Below are 21,219 nucleotides of genomic sequence, written 5' to 3' on the forward strand. Positions count from 1 at the left end.
CTGCAGCCAGCTAAGAGTTTTTCAATTCTTGCTTGCGGGATGTTCGCCCATTCTTCCTTGCAAAAGAATTCTAGTTCTGTGAGATTCTTGAGCCGTCTTGCATCCACTGCTCTTTTGAGGTCTATCCACAGATTTTCAATGATGTTTAGGTCAGGGGATTGTGAGGGCCATGGCAAAACCTTCAGCTTGCGTCTCTTGAGGTAGTCCATTGTGGATTTTGAGGTGCGTTTAGGATCATTATCCTGTTGTAGAAGCCATCCTCTTTTCATCTTTGGCTTTTTTACACATGGTGTGATGTTTGCTTCCAGAATTTGCTGGTATTTAATTGAATTCATTCTTCCCTCGTCCAGTGAATGTTCCCCGTGCCATTGGCTGCAACACAAGCCCAAAATATGATCGATCCACCCCCGTGCTTAACAGTTGGAGAGGGGTTCTTTTCATGAAATTCTGCACCCTTTTTTTCTCCAAACATACCTTTGCTCATTGTGGCTAAAAAGTTCTATTTTAACTTCATCAATCCACAGGACTTGTTCTCAAAATGCATCAGGCTTGTTTAGATGTTCCTTTGCAAACTTCTAACGCTGAATTTTGTGGTGAGGACACAGGAAAGATTTTCTACTGGTGACTCTTCCATGAAGGTCATATTTGTGCAGGTGTCGCTGCACAGTAGGACAATGCACCACCACTCCCGAGTCTGCTAAATCTTCCTGAAGGTCTTTTGCAGTCAAACGGGGGTATTGATTTGCCTTTCTAGCAATCCTATGAGCAGTTCTCTCAGAAAGTTTTCTTGGTCTTCCAGACCTCAACTTGACCTCCACCGTTCCTGTTAACTGCCGTTTCTTAATTACATTACGAACTGAGGAAATGGCTACCTGAAAACACTTTGCTATCTTCTTATAGCCTTCTCCTGCTCTGTGGGCATCATTATTTTAATTTTCAGAGTGCTAGGCAGCTGCTTAGATGAGCCCATGGCTGCTGATTGTTGGGACAAGGTTTGAGGAGTCAGGGTATTTATAAAGCTTTGAAATTTGCATCACCTGGCCTTTCCTAACAATGACTGTGAACAAGCCATAGCCCTAACAAGCTAATTAAGGTCTGAGACCTTGGTAAAAGTTATCTGAGAGCTCAAGTCTCCTGGGGTGCCCAAACTTTTGCACGGTGCTCCTTTCCTTTTTTTCACTCTAAAATTGTACAAAACAAAAAAAATACACCAATCTTGCTTAAAATGTTGAAAAGAATGTTTCATCTTTAACTTTATGACTTTTGGAGATCAGTTCATCTTCTACTCACTTAACTATTCACAGTAACAGAGATTTTGACCAGGGGTGCCCAAACTTTTGCATGCCACTGTATATATTTTTTTAACAGTAATTCACAGTTTTTTCTGTCTATTATTATCCACCGATGTTGCAAAGTCAACAAATTTTCCAACATATGCCAAGAAATTTGTACACTTTGATCATAAATTTACTTTGAACTTTAAAACCCACACGGTCACGGGCGGAACGTCCAGTGGCGGGATTTGAACCCAGGCCGCGGGCGCTGTCAGGACGTTACGCTACCCGCTACACTACTGTGCCGCCTTGTATAACCGCGACGTGCTGTTGTTGTACGGCTGGCGTATAAAATGAAGTTTATCACCGTCCCACGGTACGCGTATCAGCCATAAACGAACACCAGTATGTGCACCGCCATTAAGACCAGCATTTAAGCTCCTCGCCTTTTGAAAGTCGGTGGCTGTCAGGGCGCATCCTGGAGTTACGGTGTATAGCAAATACTAATTTTGACGGCAGCCAGTCTCCTGACCTGAACATGGATTGTAGGCCGAATTTAAAATGCAGCTCCGAACAATGATCTTCCCGGCGCTGAGATGTCTGCAGATGCTCAGCGTCAGAGGGAATTAACATTCATTTTGGGTGACTGGAATGTGGGTGCGAGGATGGAGGTGTGTGACAGCTATGTATAATTCAAAGGAAGCATTGTAGGTGCTTTGTTGCTATAGAATTCTCCTGCTGTTACCTTTAATTTTTAGCAGGCCGAGCAGGCCTCTTCTTCCAAGACTGTCTCAATATGGTCCCTCTGGCTCGTTTAAGCTGAGTAAAACACTTCTAGTCCACTAGTTTCAGTGTCTCTCCGGTGACTTCGTTCAGAGCACAACAGTGGCCAGCCACCTCTGCGACTGGAGCCGTTCCACCAAGTTGCCTTTGTGGCGCTGGTAGATGGCGTACCTCCGGGATTTTGACCCGGGAAGGGAGAAAGAGCAGCAGGATACTTCCCAACTCAGGATGAGCTTGTAACTAGGAGGACGTGGTGTTCCCTCATGTCCCTCTTTCTGAGGAGGGGGCGGGGAGGCCTAGGCCCAAAGGTCAAGCCCCGTGATCAGTGAAGTCCAAACTGGCAGGCTCAAATCCGAAAGTCCGGTGTCGTGGACCAGAGGCCTGGAGTAGGAGGGCCTGTCTGTGTGAGTAGGGCGGGCGGGCGGGGCAGGGGCTTGGTTTTATGGTTGTTGTCATGTCCTGTTATTTAGTTGTCCCCCTGGTGTTGTTTGTGCTGTTCTGCTCAGCAGCGTGGGATTGCCCTATTGGCGCCAGAGTGAATGTGAGGCCACACGTGTGGCCCCTTCCCCAACACATCCTTGGGTAGTTCAAACAAAAATTATTTAGTGATACTGCATGGTAACAGGCCCTTCTGGCCTACAAGCCACACTGCCCAGCTACACCGGTGTGACCCATTAACCTACTAACCCGGGCCTCTTTGCAGTGGTAAGGGTTGTTGGTCCAATGGAGGTTGGAGGCCCGGCATGCCCTGGGGGCTGGAGGGGAGGCCTGGCCCGGCCTGTTGTGGGGCTGGAAGCCCGGCCTACCGCGGCCCGTCCTGGAGCTGGGGGCCTGGCCCGGCCTGTCCTGGGGCCCGGAGGCCCATTTTATCTGTGTGGCGAGTCTGAAAGAGGAAAGGAGCTTGTTCTGCTGAACACTGTGGGATTGCGATGGAGGCGCTGGGGTGTGTGGCCTAAACCCCGCCCGGCACCACCTCCGGATGCTCTGTTTAATACGTTTATTTACAGGGACGGCCTACGAGCCCGCACTGTCCAATTGCACCTCTGTGACCAATCCACCCCCATTGTCTTTGGAGTGGAAAAGTGTCGCCAGTCCTATGGAGGCCGCAGGCCCGGCCCCACGGCACCATCCTTAGGTTGTGTTGGTTGTTAAACGCAAACTAGGGGACTTTCCCGCTCTGTGTTTCAATGTACGCCATCATCACTATGTGCCATGTTGTATGACATCATCACTGTGCCATGTCATATGACATCATTACTATGGGCCATGTCGTATGACATCATCGCTATGTAGTGTGACGTATGCCATCATCACTATGTGCCATGTTGTATGACATCATCACTGTGCCATGTCATATGACATCATTACAATATGTCACATCATATGACATCATCGCCATGGGCCGTGTCATATGACATCATTACCATGGGCCGTGTCGTATGACATCATCGCTATGTAGTGTGACGTATGGCATCATCATTATGTGCCATGTCATATGATATCATCAGTAAGTGATGGGATAAAAGCAGGAAAGATATTCTCTTCAAGGGACAGACCAGGACCAGAGAGCACGAGGTCTCAGGATCAAACAGGGAGGGGGCCCCCCGTCACACAAGACTTGAGATGAGGAAGGATTTCTTCTCTGGTTCAGCAACCTTTGGAATTTTGGGGTGTAGGAAGGGAAAGTGGATGAGGGGCCGTGATCTTGTTAAAGGGCCCATTCCCCCTGGCATAACAGACTTGGAAGATGCTGCTCAGGAAACCCGAGACTGGGTCCCTTGAAGCAGCAGAGGGACAACCGTAACACCAGCCACGTCCCCTGCAAGGTGCCCGCCCCGCGCACGACTTTTGTCACCAGCGCACAGCGAACCTGCGTCGCGCGGGTGGACCTTAGGACCCGGGGGAGTTCAACAACCGCCACCCGCAGCGAATCTGTTCTGTTGACGGGCGCCGCGAACGCGTTAACGGATCGATAATTCCCAAACCGTTGTTTATTTCGCTCTCCGCTGATCTACATGTACGCCAGCTCCCTCCTGACTCAACAGCGGTTCCTGAGCTCCCCGGCTCCCCTGGGTCCGAAAGCCCATCCTCACCGCGCAAATTCCTTGTGCATTAGTGGCAAAAGAGGAGCGCGCCTCAGAGGGAACGTCGGTCCGCCGTGCCGCTAGGCGGGATCCCTGCTGAGACGTCTGCCTGACTGGGCCGGGACGCAAAGGTAATTTGCAGGTCCTCTCACTGGCTGGTGCCGGGTCCCACCGGAAGGAGAGGGGAATCCGTCGGTAAAGCGGTGCAGTTCCCCGGCGGGGAAGCAGAACGCAACACCACCGGCCGGGGGTCAGAGCTTGGAGGACGGCTTTGTGGACGATACGAAGGTGGGTGGAGGGGCAGGTAGTGCTGAGGAAGCAGACTTCTCTGCAGAAGGTCGGCCGAATGAGGGGAACGGGCAAAGAAGTGGCAGGTGGACTGCAGTTGTCAGGAGATGGATGGTCATGCACCTTTTGTAGAAGGAATAAAGACGTAGACTGTTTTCTAGTTCAGAAATCAGAGGTGGGAAGGGACTTGGGATTCCCTGAGGGTCAACTTGCAGGTTGAGTCCATGGGGAGGAAGTCAAATTCATTTCGAGAGGACTAGAACACAAGATCAAGGATAAAATGCTGAAGCTTCATAAGACACCGGTCAGGCCTGACTTGTATTGTGAGCAGTTTTGGGCCCCTTACCTGAGAGAGGATATGTTGGCCTTGGAGAGGGCCCATCCAGAGACGGTTCACGAGAATCAACCCAGGAATGAAAGGGTTAACGTATGAGGAGCGTATGATGGCTCTGGGCCTGTACTCACTGGAGTTTACAAGAATGAAGGGGGAGGCATCTCATTGAAACCTATTAAATATTGAAAGGCCTAGATAGAGTGGATGTGGAGAGGATGTTTCCTATATTGGGGGAGTCTAGGACCAGAGGACACAGATAGAGTGGATGTGGAGAGGATGTTTCCTATAGTGGGGGAGTCTTGGACCAGAGGACACAGATAGAGTGGATGTGGAGAGGATGTTTCCTATAGTGGGGGAGTCTAGGACCAGAGGACACAGATAGAGTGGATGTGGAGAGGATGTTTCCTATAGTGGGGGAGTCTAGGACCAGAGGACACAGATAGAGTGGATGTGGAGAGGATGTTTCCTATAGTGGGGGAGTCTAGGACCAGAGGGCACAGATAGAGTGGATGTGGAGAGGATGTTTCCTATAGTGGGGGAGTCTAGGACCAGAGGGCACAGATAGAGTGGATGTGGAGAGGATGTTTCCTATAGTGGGGGGAGTCTAGGACCAGAGGACACAGATAGAGTGGATGTGGAGAGGATGTTTCCTATAGTGGGGGAGTCTTGGACCAGAGGACACAGATAGAGTGGATGTGGAGAGGATGTTTCCTATAGTGGGGGAGTCTAGGACCAGAGGACACAGATAGAGTGGATGTGGAGAGGATGTTTCCTATAGTGGGGGAGTCTAGGACCAGAGGACACAGATAGAGTGGATGTGGAGAGGATGTTTCCTATAGTGGGGGAGTCTAGGACCAGAGGGCACAGATAGAGTGGATGTGGAGAGGATGTTTCCTATAGTGGGGGAGTCTAGGACCAGAGGGCACAGATAGAGTGGATGTGGAGAGGATGTTTCCTATAGTGGGGGAGTCTAGGACCAGAGGACACAGATAGAGTGGATGTGGAGAGGATGTTTCCTATAGTGGGGGAGTCTAGGACCAGAGGACACAGATAGAGTGGATGTGGAGAGGATGTTTCCTATGTTGTGGGGAGTCTAGGACCAGAGGGCACAGATAGAGTGGATGTGGAGAGGATGTTTCCTATAGTGGGGGAGTCTAGGACCAGAGGACACAGATAGAGTGGATGTGGAGAGGATGTTTCCTATAGTGGGGGAGTCTAGGACCAGAGGACACAGATAGAGTGGATGTGGAGAGGATGTTTCCTATGGTGGGGGAGTCTAAGACCAGAGGGCACAGCCTCAGAATGGAAGGGCTTCCCTTCAGAACAGAGATGAGGGGGAATTTCTTTAGCCAGAGAGTGGTGAATCTGTGGAGTTCATTGCCATTATATTCTGAACAGGGGACATGAATTCAGAAACCGGAGGTGCAAAGGGACTTGGGAGGCCTGGTGCAGGATTGCCGGATGGTTAATTTGCAGGTCGAGCCGGCGGTGGGGAAGGTACACGCGACGTTCGGGAGAAGTAGAATACGGAACATGGGAAGTTACCTCCATGAGCTCATTAACAAACTGGTTCCTGGTTCCCGTGTTTTCCAGGATGGAGAGCGCATCGTTCCCTCTTGCCACTCCGTCATCTGGAAGCAGAAAGCAGAGCATCATCTGACTGAGAGGCCAGCAGTGGTGTTAAAACAATCAAGGAGAAGCTTGGGTATCACTTGCAATTCGTCTGAGTGCAATTACTTCGGCCTTTATTTATGAGTTTGATATTTCAGTACTGAGATGGGAGTAATCTTATCACTCCGAAGTAATTTAAAGCTCGTGTTCCTACGCAGAGTGGATGAGGAGAGGATGTTTCCTATAGTGGGGGAGTCTAGGACCAGAGGGCACAGATAGAGTGGATGTGGAGAGGATGTTTCCTATAGTGGGGGAGTCTAGGACCAGACGGCACAGATAGAGTGGATGTGGAGAGAATGTTTCCTATAGTGGGGGAGTCTAGGACCAGAGGACACAGATAGAGTGGATGTGGAGAGGATGTTTCCTATAGTGGGGGAGTCTAGGACCAGAGGACACAGATAGAGTGGATGTGGAGAGGATGTTTCCTATAGTGGGGGAGTCTAGGACCAGAGGGTACAGATAGAGTGGATGTGGAGAGGATGTTTTCTATAGTGAGGGGAGTCTAGGACCAGAGGGCACAGCCTCAGAATACTAGGACGTCTCTTTAAAACAGAGATGAGAAGGAATTTCTTCAGCCAGAGGGTGCTGAATCTGTAGAATCCACTGACACAGACTGCTGTGAAGGCCGTGTCTTTGGATATATGGAAAGCAGAAGTTGACAGGTTTTTGATTAGTCAGGACGTCAAAGGTTACGGGGAGAAGGCAGGAGAACAGGGTTGAGAGGGATAATGAATCAGAATGGCAGAGCAGAATCGATGGGCTGAATGGTCTAATTCTGCCCCTACAGCTTATGCTAAATTCCTGCCTGTCCTCCATTACAAGAGTAGCCGGACCTTTAATGTGCTTGAGCCTGTGAATTGGTCTGCACAAAAGAGCATCATAATGCCATTATTATGATAATACGTAAACAACAATCCTTGCTTGGTGATGCCCGCGGGGAGAGTTTTTATGGGAGTCACGTCAGTGGGCAGAGTACATTGGGTGAACCGGGGAGAGGGCAGGAGATTGGGGTCTGAGGGTGTCTCAGCTGCACACCATGTCAAAACTAGTTGTAATCCGATCCTAACGAAGGGTCTCGGCCCGAAACGTCGACTGTACCTCTTCCTAGAGATGCTGCCTGGCCTGCTGCGTTCACCAGCAACTTTGATGTGTGTTGCTGTAATGCGATCCGACGGTCGGCACTGCCACCTAGTGGCCAGACAGTGAATGTGCGGCTTCATCACCAGGACGAGCCACCTCGCCCTTCAAATCTGTCCCACTGCGAAAGATGCAGGGCGGCAGGGAAGGAGACGTGATTGTTCTGTAAGCCGGCAGGATGAAATCACCTTACCTTTCATTTATTCAGGCCCTTCCAGCCGCCCAATTAACCCCCTGTCTTAATTGTACATATGATTTTTTTTTGTGTGTCCTATCGCTGAGCAGCAGTGAACCACCTGACTGGCCCTATCAAAGAGTTCTCTCTGGGAACTAGTTGACTTGATCAGCATTTCTGATCTGGCTATTATTCACGATTGCACTTAATTTAAAAGAAAAGATTAACCCGCTGGCCGGTGGGAGGAAACCGGAGAGCCCGGGGTACCTATCTACATATTCCATTCACCTACCTACGGGGAGGGAGCGTACAAACCCAGATCATCGACACTGCAGAGTGTTTACGCGAACTGGAACATTGCTATGCTGCTTCCTATTCTGTTGTAAGGAATAGAAACATAGAAAATAGGTGCAGGAGTAGGCCATTCGGCCCTTCGAGCCTGCACCATCATTCAGTATGATCATGGCTGATCATCCAACTCAGAACCCTGTACCAGCCTTCCCTCCGTACCCCCGATTCCTTTAGCCACAAGGGCCATACCGAACTCCCTCTTAAATATAGCCAATGAACTGGCCTCAACTGTTTCCTGTGGCAGAGAATTCCACAGATTCACCACTCTCTGTGTGAAGAAGTTTTTCCTCATCTCCCAAAAGGCTTCCCCTTTATCCTCAAACTGTGACCCCTCGTTCTGGACTTCCCCAACATCGGGAACAATCTTCCTGCATCTAGCCTGTCCAATCCCTTTAGGATTTTATATGTTTCAATCAGATCCCCCCTCAACCTTCTAAATTCCAACGAGTATAAGCCTAGTTCATCCAGTCTTTCATCATATGAAAGTCCTGCCATCTCAGGAATCAATCTGGTGAACCTTCTTTGTACTCCCTCTATGGCAAGGATGTCTTTCCTCAGATTAGGGGACCAAAACTGCACACAATACTCCAGGTGTGGTGTTCACCAAGGCCTTGTACAACTGCAGTAGTACCTCCCTGCTCCTGTACTCGAATCCTCTTGATAGAATTATCAATCTATCTTTCTATCTATCCATCTATCTAATCATCTATGTACATACTTATGTATCCACCCATCTAATTATCTATTCTCTCTATCTACCTATCTTAAACATCCATCTATCTAATTATCTATCTGTCTCTCTGTCTCGCGCTCCCGGGGGAGGAGAGTACAGGAACTCCTTACAGACTGGCACTGGGACTGACCCCCGACCTCTGGGGCACCCCCGAGCTGGAATACCGCCGCGCAAACCGCCACGTTACCTCGGCACGGGGAAGTGTGGAATCACGGACCAACAGAGAACAGTACCGCTCAGTACAGGCCCTTCAGCCCGTGATGTTATGCTGACCTTTCAACCTACTCCAGGATCAATCCAACCCTCCGTTTGCTCGCCATCCGTGTGTCATAGAACACCGAGTCGAAGAGTCTCTGTACCACACACCCACCACTCTGTCTAAAAAAGCTACATCTGACATCCCCTACACTTTCCTCCAATCACCGTAAAATTATGCTCCCTTCTGTTAACCATTTCCACCCCAAGGAAACAAAAGTCTCTGGCTGTCCGCCCGAGCTGTGCCTCTTATCATCTTGTACACCTCTATCAAGTCACCTCTCGCCCCTTCACTCCAAAGAGAAACGCACTTAGTCGCTCAACCTGTCCCTCATTAGACATGCTCTCTAATCTAGGGAGCATGCTGGTAAATCTCCCTCTGCGTCCTCTCTAATCCAGGCAGCAGCCCGGTAAATCACCTCTGCACCCTCTCTAATCCAGGCAGCATCCTGGTAAATCTCCTCTGCACCCTCTCTAATCCAGGCAGCACCCTGGTAAATCTCCTCTGCACCCTCTCTAATCCAGGCAGCATCCTGGTGAATCTCCTCTGCACCCTCTCTAATCCAGACAGCATCCTGGTGAATCTCCTCTGCACCCTCTCTAATCCAGACAGCATCCTGGTGAATCTCCTCTGCACCTTCTCTAATCCAGGCAGCATCCTGGTGAATTTCCTCTGCATCCTCTCTAATCCAGGCAGCATCCTGGTAAATCTCCTCTGCACCCTCTCTAATCCAGGCAGCGTCCTGGTGAATCTCCTCCGCACCCTGTCAAATCCAGGCAGCATCCTGGTAAATCTCCTCTGCACCCTCTAATCCAGACAGCATCCAGGTAAATCTCCTCTGCGCCCTCTAAAGCTTCCACATCCTTCCTGTAATGAGGTCACCAGAAATGAACACAATACTCCAAGTGTGGTCTAACCAGGGTTTTACAGACCTGCGACATTACCTCATGGCTCTTGACCTCAGTCTCCAGACTAATGAAGGCCAACAAACCATACGCCTTCTGAACTGTCCTAACCGCACCCCGCCCCCCTTTATCCAGCGGAGGCCCAAGACAAGATAAGTTAAAACTTATAACAGCAAAAGATACATGTGCGGCCAGAGGGCCCAGGCCTGAAATGCTAACTCTACTCTATTCAGTCGATGCTGTCTGGCCTGTTGAGCTCCTCCAGCATTTCGTGTGAGCCTGCAGGTTTTCTCTTGCTTGTGAAAAGACAAATCTGCCGAGCTGAGAGGTTCGAATATCCTCATTAGCCGCAGGGTACCAGACAGTGTGAACGCAAGCAGGCATTTTTCCCCACTGAGGTTGGGCGGGACTGCAACCAGAGGTCGTGGAATAATGGTGAAAGGTGAAATGTCAGTGGGGGAACACGGGGGAGGGGGGACGGAATGCCTTCGCTCAGAGGGTGGAACGAGCAGCCAGCGCGTGTGGTGGTCGCGATTTCGATTTCAACGTTTAAGAGAAGTTTGGATGGGAGGGATATGTGGTCCGGGTGAAGGTCAATAGGAGGAGGCAGTTTAAATGGTTCAGCATGGATGAGATGGGCCGAAAGGCCTGTTTCTGTGCTGTACTTTTCTGTGAGTCCAACTAATTATTTAATACTGTTTATTAATGACTCTAACATACTTGACAGTTTGATTTTAACAACGATAATGGGAATGAAACACACCACCTTCTTTGCCAGGCTCCACAATGCTGATTTCAACGGCACCATTTGCGTCCTCTCCCCAGTCAATGACATCTGCTCCCTTCTCCTGGCCATTCGGCTTGGAAAGATATAAGGGGCGGGGGGGGGGGGAAAGAAAGACATCAAAGCGTGCAGCGAGAGACACCAGGACGGGGGAGTCCGTGAGCGAGTGGGGAAGATACTCGGATCTGTAGAAATGCACGACCTACCTCCACGCTCTCCTCCACCGAGATCCCCCAGTCGATCCCGCCAACCGCAGCGCTCTCCCCCCAGTCAATCTGCAACAGAGAGCAGAACACACCCAACATATGAGCGGAGTTACGAAGGATTCGAGACTCCCCCACTATAGGAAACATCCTCTCCACATCCACTCTATCTGTGTCCTCTGGTCCTAGACTCCCCCACTATAGGAAACATCCTCTCCACATCCACTCTATTTGTGTCCTCTGGTCCTAGACTCCCCTACAATAGGAAACATCATCTCCACATCCACTCTATCTGTGTCCTCTGGTCCTAGACTCCCCCACGATAGGAAACATCCTCTCCACATCCACTCTATCTGTGTCCTCTGGTCCTAGACTCCCCCACTATAGGAACCATCCTCTCCACGTCCACTCTGTCTGTGTCCTCTGGTCCTAGACTCCCCCATTATAGGAAACATCCTCTCCACAACCACTCTATTTGTGTCCTCTGGTCCTGGACTCACCCACGAAAGGAAACATCCTCTCCACATCCACTCTATCTGTGTCCTCTGGTCCTAGACTCCCCCACGAAAGGAAACATCCTCTCCACAACCACTCTATCTGTGTTCTCTGGTCCTAGACTCCCCCACTATAGGAAACATCCTCTCCACATCCACTCTGTGTCCTCTGGTCCGAGGCTCCCCCTTTATAGGAAATATTCTCCCCCATCTACTCTATCTGTGCCATCTGGTCCTAGACTCCCGCACTATAGGAAACATCCTCTCCACAACCACTCTATTTGTGTCCTCTGGTCCTGGACTCCCCCACTGTAGGAAACATCCTCTCCACATCCACTCTATCTGCGTCCTCTGGTCCTAGACTCCCCCACTATAGGAAACATCCTCTCCACATCTACTCTGTGTCCTCTGGTCCTAGGGTCCCCCTTTATAGGAAATATTCTCCCCCATCTACTCTATCTGTGCCATTTGGTCCTAGACTCCCCCACTATAGGAAACATCCTCTCCACAACCACTCTATTTGTGTCCTCTGGTCCTAGACTCCCCCACTATAGGAAACATCCTTTCCACATCCACTCTATCTGTGTCCTCTGGTCCTAGACTCCCCCACTATAGGAAACATCCTCTCCACGTCCACTCTATCTGTGTCCTCTGGTGCTAGACTCCCCCTCTATAGGAAAGATCATATGCATATCCAGTGCATTTGTGTCCTCTGGTCCGAGACTCCCCCACTATAGGAAACATCCTCTCCACATCCACTCTACCTGTGCCCTCTGGTCCTAGACTCCCCCACGATAGGAAACAGCATATCCATATCCAGTGCATTTGTGTCCTCTGGTCCTAGACTCCCCCACTGTAGGAAACATCCTCTCCACATCCACTCTATCTGTGTCCTCTGGTCCTAGACTGCCCCACTATAGGAAACATCCTCTCCACATCCACTCTGTGTCCTCTGGTCCTAGCCTCCCCCTTTATAGGAAATATTCTCCCCCATCTAGTCTATCTGTGCCCTCTGGTCCTGGACTCATCCACTATAGGAAACATCCTCGGCACAACCACTCTATTTGTGTCCTCTGGTCCTAGACTCCCCTACTATAGGAAACATCCTCTCCACAAACTCTCTATCTGTGCCCTCTGGTCCTAGACTCCCCGACTTATAGGAAACATCCTCTCCACATCCACTCTATCTGTGTCCTCTGGTCCTAGACTCCCCCCACTGTAGGGAGCATCCTCTCCACATCCACTCTATCTGTGCCCTCTGGTCCTAGACTCCCCGACTTATAGGAAACATCCTCTCCACATCCACTCTCTGTCCTCTGGTCCTAGCCTCCCCCTTTATAAGAAACATCCTCTCCACAACCACTCCATTTGTGTCCTCTGGTCCAAGACTCCCCCACTATAGGAAACATCATATCCATATCCAGTGCATTTGTGTCCTCTGGTCCTAGACTCCCCCCACTATAGGAAACATTCTCTGCACATTCACTCTATCTGTGCCTTCTCGTCCTAGACTCCCCTCACTATAGGAAACATCCTCTCCACATTCACTCTATCTGTGTCCTCTGGTCCTAGACTCCCCCACTATAGGGAACATCCTCTCCACATCCACTCTATCTGTGTCCTCTGGTCCTAGACTCCCCCACTATAGGAAACATCCTCTCCACATCCACTCTATCTGTGTCCTCTGGTCCTAGACTCCCCCACTATAGGAAACATCCTCTCCACATCCACTCTATCTGTGTCCTCTGGTCCTAGACTCCCCGACTTATATGAAACATCCTCTCCACATCCACTCTCTGTCCTCCAGTCCTAGTCTCGCCCTTTATAGGAAACATGCTCTCCACATCCACTCTATCTGTGCCCTCTGGTCACAGACTCCCTCACTATAGGAAACATCCTCTCCACATCCATTCTGCGTCATCTGGTCATAGGCTCCCCCTTTATAGAAAATATTCTCCCCCATCCACTCTATCTGTGCCCTCTGGTCCTAGACTCCCCCCACCATAGGAAACATCCTCTCCACATCCACTCTATCTGTGTCCTCTGGTCGTAGACTCCCCCACTATAGGAAACATCCTCTCCACACCCACTCTATCTGTGCCCTCTGGTCCGAGACTCCCTCACTATAGGAAACAGCCTCTCCACATCCACTCTACCTGTGTCCTCTGATCCGAGACTCCCCCACTATAGGAAACATCCTCTCCACATCCACTCTATCTGCGTCTTCTGGACCTAGACTCTCCCACTTATAGGAAACATCCTCTCCACATCCACTCTCTGTCCTCTGGTCCTAGGCTCCCCCTTTATAAGAAACATCCTATCCACAACCACTCTATTTGTGTCCTCTGGTCCTAGACTCCCCCACTATAGGAAACATCCTCTCCACATCCACTCTATCTGTGTCCTTTGGTCCTGGACTCCCCCACTATAGGAAACATCCTTTCCACATCCACTCTGTGTCCTCTGGTCCGAGGCTCCCCCTTTATAGGAAATATTCTCCCCCATCCACTCTATCTGTGCCCTCTGGTCCTAGACTCCCCCACTATAGGAAACATCCTCTCCACATCCACTCTGTCTGTGCCCTCTGGACCAAGACTCCCCCACTATAGGAAACATCCTCTCCACATCCACTCTACCTGTGTCCTCCGGTCCTAGACTCTCCCACTATAGGAAACATCCTCTCCACATCCACTCTATCTGTGCCATCTGGTCCTAGACTCCCCCACTATAGGAAACATCCTCTCCACATCCACTCTATCTGTGCCCTATGGTCCTAGACTCCCCCACTATAGGAAACATCCTCTCCACATCCATTCTGTGTCCTCTGGTCGTAGGCTCCCCCTTTATAGAAAATATTCTCCCCCATCCACTCTGTCTGTGCCATCTGGTCCTAGACTCCCGCACTATAGGAAACATCCTCTCCACAACCACTCTATTTGTGTCCTCTGGTCCTGGACTCCCCCACTATAGGAAACATCCTCTCCACATCCACTCTGTGTCCTCTGGTCGTAGGCTCCCACCTTATAGGAAATATTCTCCTCCATCCACTCTATCTGCGTCCTCTGGTCCTAGACTCCCCCACTATAGGAAACATCCTCTCCACATCTACTCTGTGTCCTCTGGTCCTAGGCTCCCCCTTTATAGGAAATATTCTCCCCCATCTACTCTATCTGTGCCATCTGGTCCTAGACTCCCCCACTATAGGAAACATCCTCTCCACAACCACTCTATTTGTGTCCTCTGGTCCTAGACTCCCCCACTATAGGAAACATCCTTTCCACATCCACTCTGCCTGTGTCCTCTGGTCCTAGACTCCCCCCACTATAGGAAACATCCTCTCCACATTCACTCTATCTGTGTCCTCTGGTCCTAGACTCCCCCACTATAGGAAACATCCTCTCCACATCCACTCTACCTGTGCCCTCTGGTACTAGACTCCCCCACGCTAGGAAACATCATATCCATATCCAGTGCATTTGTGTCCTCTGGTCCTAGACTCCCCCACTGTAGGAAACATCCTCTCCACATCCACTCTATCTGTGCCCTCTGGTCCTAGACTCCCCCACTATAGGGAACATCCTCTCCACATCCACTCTGTGTCCTCTGGTCCTAGTCTCCCCCTTTATAAGAAATGTTCTCCCCCATCCACTCTATCTGTGCCCTCTGGTCCTAGTCTCGCCCTTTATAGGAAACATGCTCTCCACATCCACTCTATCTGTGCCCTCTGGTCACAGACTCCCTCACTATAGGAAACATCCTCTCCACATCCATTCTGTGTCCTCTGGTCATAGGCTCCCCCTTTATAGAAAATATTCTCCCCCATCCACTCTATCTGTGCCCTCTGGTCCTAGACTCCCCCACTATAGGAAACATCCTCTCCACATCCACTCTATCTGTGTCCTCTGGTCCTAGACTCCCCCACTGTAGGAAACATCCTCTCCACATCCACTCTATCTGTGTCCTCTGGTCCTAGACTCCCCCACTATAGGAAACATCCTCTCCACATCCACTCTATCTGTGCCCTCTGGTCCTGGACTCCCCCACTATAGGAAACATCCTTTCCACATCCACTCTGTGTCCTCTGGTCCTAGGCTCCCCCTTTATAGGAAATATTCTCCCCCATCCACTCTATCTGTGCCCTCTGGTCCTAGACTCCCCCACTATAGGAAACATCCTCTCCACATCCACTCTATCTGTGCCCTCTGGTCCTAGACTCCCTCACTATAGGAAACATCCTCTCCATATCCACTCTCCCTGTGTCCTCTGATCCGAGACTCCCCCACTATAGGAAACATCCTCTCCACATCCACTCTCTGTCCTCTGGTCCTAGGCTCCCCCTTTATAAGAAACATCCTATCCACAACCACTCTATTTGTGTCCTCTGGTCCTAGACTCCCCCACTATAGGAAACATCCTCTCCACATCCACTCTATCTGTGTCCTTTGGTCCTGCACTCCCCCACTATAGGAAACATCCTTTCCACATCCACTCTGTGTCCTCTGGTCCGAGGCTCCCCCTTTATAGGAAATATTCTCCCCCATTCACTCTATCTGTGCCCTCTGGTCCTAGACTCCCCCACTATAGGAAACATCCTCTCCACATCCACTCTGTCTGTGCCCTCTGGTCCAAGACTCCCCCACTATAGGAAACATCCTCTCCACATCCACTCTACCTGTGTCCTCTGGTCCTAGACTCTCCCACTATAGGAAACATCCTCTCCACATCCACTCTATCTGTGCCCTCTGGTGCTAGACTCCCTTACTATAGGAAACATCCTCTCCACATCCACTCTATCTGTGCCATCTGGTCCTAGACTCCCCCACTATAGGAAACATCCTCTCCACATCCACTCTATCTGTGCCCTCTGGTCCTAGACTCCCCCACTATAGGGAACATCCTCTCCACATCCACTCTCTGTCCTCTGGTCCTAGGCTCCCCCGTTATAAGAAATGTTCTCCCCCATCCACTCTATCTGTGCCCTCTGGTCCTAGTCTCGCCCTTTATAGGAAACATGCTCTCCACATCCACTCTATCTGTGCCCTCTGGTCACAGACTCCCTCACTATAGGAAACATCCTCTCCACATCCATTCTGTGTCCTCTGGTCATAGGCTCCCCCTTTATAGAAAATATTCTCCCCCATCCACTCTATCTGTGTCCTCTGGTCCTAGACTCCCCCACGATAGGAAACATCTTCTCCACATCCACTCTATCTGCGTCCTCTGGTCCTAGACTCCCCCACTTATAGGAAACATCCTCTCCACATCCACTCTCTGTCCTCTGGTCCTTGGCTCCCCCTTTATAAGAAACATCCTCTCCACAACCACTCTATTTGTGTCCTCTGGTCCTAGACTCCCCCACGAAAGGAAACATCCTCTCCACAACCACTCTATCTGTGTTCTCTGGTCCTAGACTCCCCCACTATAGGAAACATCCTCTCCACATGCACTCTGTGTCCTCTGGTCCGAGGCTCCCCCTTTATAGGAAATATTCTCCCCCATCTACTCTATCTGTGCCATCTCGTCCTAGACTCCCGCACTATAGGAAACATCCTCTCCACAACCACTCTATTTGTGTCCTCTGGTCCTGGACTCACCCAGTATAGGAAACATCCTTTCCACATCCACTCTACCTGTGCCCTCTGGTCCTAGACTCCCCCAGTGTAGGAAACATCCTCTCCACATCCACTCTATCTGTGTCCTTTGGTCCTAGACTCCCCCACTATAGGAAACATCCTCTCCACATCCACTCTGTGTCCTCTGGTCGTAGGCTCCCCCAATATAGGAAATATTCTCACCCATCCACTCTATCTGTGCCCTCTGGTCCTAGACTCCCCCACTATAGGAAACATCTTCTCCACATCCACTCTATCTGCGTCCTCTGGTCCTAGACTCCCCCACTATAGGAAACATCCTCTCCACATCTACTCTGTGTCCTCTGGTCCTAGGCTCCCCCTTTATAGGAAATATTCTCCCCCATCTACTCTATCTGTGCCATTTGGTCCTAGACTCCCCCACTATAGGAAACATCCTCTCCACAACCACTCTATTTGTGTCCTCTGGTCCTAGACTCCCCCACTATAGGAAACATCCTTTCCACATCCACTCTATCTGTGTCCTCTGGTCCTAGACTCCCCCACTATAGGAAACATCCTCTCCACGTCCACTCTATCTGTGTCCTTTGGTCCTAGACTCCCCCACTATAGGTAACATCCTCTCCACATCCACTCTATCTGTGTCCTCTGGTCCTAGACTCCCCCACTGTAGGAAACATCCTCTCCACATCCACTCTATCTGTGTCCTCTGGTCCTAGACTCCCCCACTATAGGAAACATCCTCTCCACATCCACTCTATCTGTGCCCTCTGGTCCTGGACTCCCCCACTATAGGAAACATCCTTTCCACATCCACTCTGTGTCCTCTGGTCCTAGGCTCCCCCTTTATAGGAAATATTCTCCCCCATCCACTCTATCTGTGCCCTCTGGTCCTAGACTCCCCCACTATAGGAAACATCCTCTCCACATCCACTCTATCTGTGTCCTCTGGTCCTAGACTCTCCCACTATAGGAAACATCCTCTCCACATCCACTCTATCTGTGCCCTCTGGTCCTAGACTCCCTCACTATAGGAAACATCCTCTCCATATCCACTCTACCTGTGTCCTCTGATCCGAGACTCCCCCACTATAGGAAACATCCTCTCCACATCCACTCTATCTGCGTCTTCTGGTCCTAGACTCCCCCACTTATAGGAAACATCCTCTCCACATCCACTCTCTGTCCTCTGGTCCTAGGCTCCCCCTTTATAAGAAACATCCTCTCCACAACCACTCTATTTGTGTCCTCTGGTCCTCGACTCCCCCACTATAGGAAACATCCTCTCCACATCCACTCTATCTGTGTCCTTTGGTCCTGGACTCCCCCACTATAGGAAACATCCTTTCCACATCCACTCTGTGTCCTCTGGTCCGAGGCTCCCCCTTTATAGGAAATATTCTCCCCCATCCACTCTATCTGTGCCCTCTGGTCCTAGACTCCCCCACTATAGGAAACATCCTCTCCACATCCACTCTGTCTGTGCCCTCTGGTCCAAGACTCCCCCACTATAGGAAACATCCTCTCCACATCCACTCTACCTGTGTCCTCTGGTCCTAGACTCTCCCACTATAGGAAACATCCTCTCCACATCCACTCTATCTGTGCCCTCTGGTCCTAGACTCCCTTACTATAGGAAACATCCTCTCCACATCCACTCTATCTGTGCCATCTGGTCCTAGACTCCCCCACTATAGGAAACATCCTCTCCACATCCACTCTATCTGTGCCCTCTGGTCCTAGACTCCCCCAATATAGGGAACATCCTCTCTACATCCACTCTGTGTCCTCTGGTCCTAGGCTCCCCCGTTATAAGAAATGTTCTCCCCCATCCACTCTATCTGTGCCCTCTGGTCCTAGTCTCGCCCTTTATAGGAAACATGCTCTCCACATCCACTCTATCTGTGCCCTCTGGTCACAGACTCCCTCACTATAGGAAACATCCTCTCCAGATCCATTCTGTGTCCTCTGGTCATAGGCTCCCCCTTTATAGAAAATATTCTCCCCCATCCACTCTATCTGTGTCCTCTGGTCCTAGACTCCCCCACGATAGGAAACATCTTCTCCACATCCACTCTATCTGCGTCCTCTGGTCCTAGACTCCCCCACTTATAGGAAACATCCTCTCCACATCCACTCTCTGTCCTCTGGTCCTTGGCTCCCCCTTTATAAGAAACATCCTCTCCACAACCACTCTATTTGTGTCCTCTGGTCCTAGACTCCCCCACGAAAGGAAACATCCTCTCCACAACCACTCTTTCTGTGTTCTCTGGTCCTAGACTCCCCCACTATAGGAAACATCCTCTCCACATCCACTGTGTGTCCTCTGGTCCGAGGCTCCCCCTTTATAGGAAATATTCTCCCCCATCTACTCTATCTGTGCCATCTGGTCCTAGACTCCCGCACTATAGGAAACATCCTCTCCACAACCACTCTATTTGTGTCCTCTGGTCCTGGACTCACCCACTATAGGAAACATCCTTTCCACATCCACTCTACCTGTGCCCTCTGGTCCTAGACTCCCCCACTGTAGGAAACATCCTCTCCAGATCCACTCTGTCTGTGTCCTTTGGTCCTAGACTCCCCCACTATAGGAAACATCCTCTCCACATCCACTCTGTGTCCTCTGGTCGTAGGCTCCCCCCTTATAGGAAATATTCTCCCCCATCCACTCTATCTGTGCCCTCTGGTCCTAGACTCCCCCACTATAGGAAACATCTTCTCCACATCCACTCTATCTGCGTCCTCTGGTCCTAGACTCCCCCACTATAGGAAACATCCTCTCCACATCTACTCTGTGTCCTCTGGTCCTAGGCTCCCCCTTTATAGGAAATATTCTCCCCCATCTACTCTATCTGTGCCATTTGGTCCTAGACTCCCCCACTATAGGAAACATCCTCTCCACATCCACTCTATCTGTGTCCTCTGGTCCTAGACTCCCCCACTATAGGAAACATCCTCTCCACGTCCACTCTATCTGTGTCCTCTGGTGCTAGACTCCCCCTCTATAGGAAACATCATATGCATATCCAGTGCATTTGTGTCCTCTGGTCTGAGACTCCCCCACTATAGGAAACATCCTCTCCACATCCACTCTACCTGTGCCCTCTGGTCCTAGACTCCCCCACGATAGGAAACAGCATATCCATATCCAGTGCATTTGTGTCCTCCGGTCCTAGACTCCCCCAGTGTGGGAAACATCCTCTCCACATCCACTCTATCTGTGTCCTCTGGTCCTAGACTGCACCACTATAGGAAACATCCTCTCCACATCCACTCTGTGTCCTCTGGTCCTAGCCTCCCCCTTTATAGGAAATATTCTCCCCCATCTAGTCTATCTGTGCCCTCTGGTCCTGGACTCATCCACTATAGGAAACATCCTCTGCACAACCACTCTATTTGTGTCCTCTGGTCCTAGACTCCCCTACTATAGGAAACATCCTCTCCACAAACTCTCTATCTGTGCCCTCTGGTCCTAGACTCCCCGACTTATAGGAAACATCCTCTCCACATCCACTCTCTGTCCTCTGGTCCTAGCCTCCCCCTTTATAAGAAACATCCTCTCCACAACCACTCCATTTGTGTCCTCTGGTCCTAGACTCCCCCACTATAGGAAACATCATATCCATATCCAGTGCATTTGTGTCCTCTGGTCCTAGACTCCCCCCACTATAGGAAACATTCTCTGCACATTCACTCTATCTGTGCCTTCTCGTCCTAGACTCCCCCCACTATAGGAAACATCCTCTCCACATCCACTCTACCTGTGTCCTCTGGTCCTAGACTCTCCCACTATAGGAAACATCCTCTCCACATCCACTCTATCTGTGCCATCTGGTCCTAGACTCCCCCACTATAGGAAACATCCTCTCCACATCCACTCTATCTGTGCCCTCTGGTCCTCGACTCCCCCACTATAGGAAACATCCTCTCCACATCCACTGTGTGTCCTCTGGTCCGAGGCTCCCCCTTTATAGGAAATATTCTCCCCCATCTACTCTATCTGTGCCATCTGGTCCTAGACTCCCGCACTATAGGAAACATCCTCTCCACAACCACTCTATTTGTGTCCTCTGGTCCTGGACTCACCCACTATAGGAAACATCCTTTCCACATCCACTCTACCTGTGCCCTCTGGTCCTAGACTCCCCCACTG

General features: G+C 50.4%; 1 protein-coding gene across 2 annotated transcripts in view; it reads right to left on the bottom strand.

Moving 5' to 3' along the window:
* The window catches only part of cdk5rap3 (CDK5 regulatory subunit associated protein 3), a 102,101-nt gene that overhangs the window by 13,855 nt on the left and 67,027 nt on the right, over positions 1–21,219 (bottom strand). Inside the window, exons 9-11 of one of the 2 annotated variants that reach the window (XM_063037049.1) lie at positions 10,982–11,050; positions 10,755–10,851; positions 6,309–6,394 (exon numbers count right to left, since the gene is read on the bottom strand). In XM_063037049.1, the coding sequence (XP_062893119.1) occupies positions 6,309–6,394; positions 10,755–10,851; positions 10,982–11,050 (252 nt within the window). The remainder of the gene's footprint in view (positions 1–6,308; positions 6,395–10,754; positions 10,852–10,981; positions 11,051–21,219) is intronic. The other variant, XM_063037051.1, reaches the window with a different exon arrangement.

Source organism: Mobula hypostoma, chromosome X1, assembly GCF_963921235.1.
Source record: "Mobula hypostoma chromosome X1, sMobHyp1.1, whole genome shotgun sequence".
Taxonomy (NCBI): Eukaryota; Metazoa; Chordata; class Chondrichthyes; order Myliobatiformes; family Myliobatidae; genus Mobula; species Mobula hypostoma.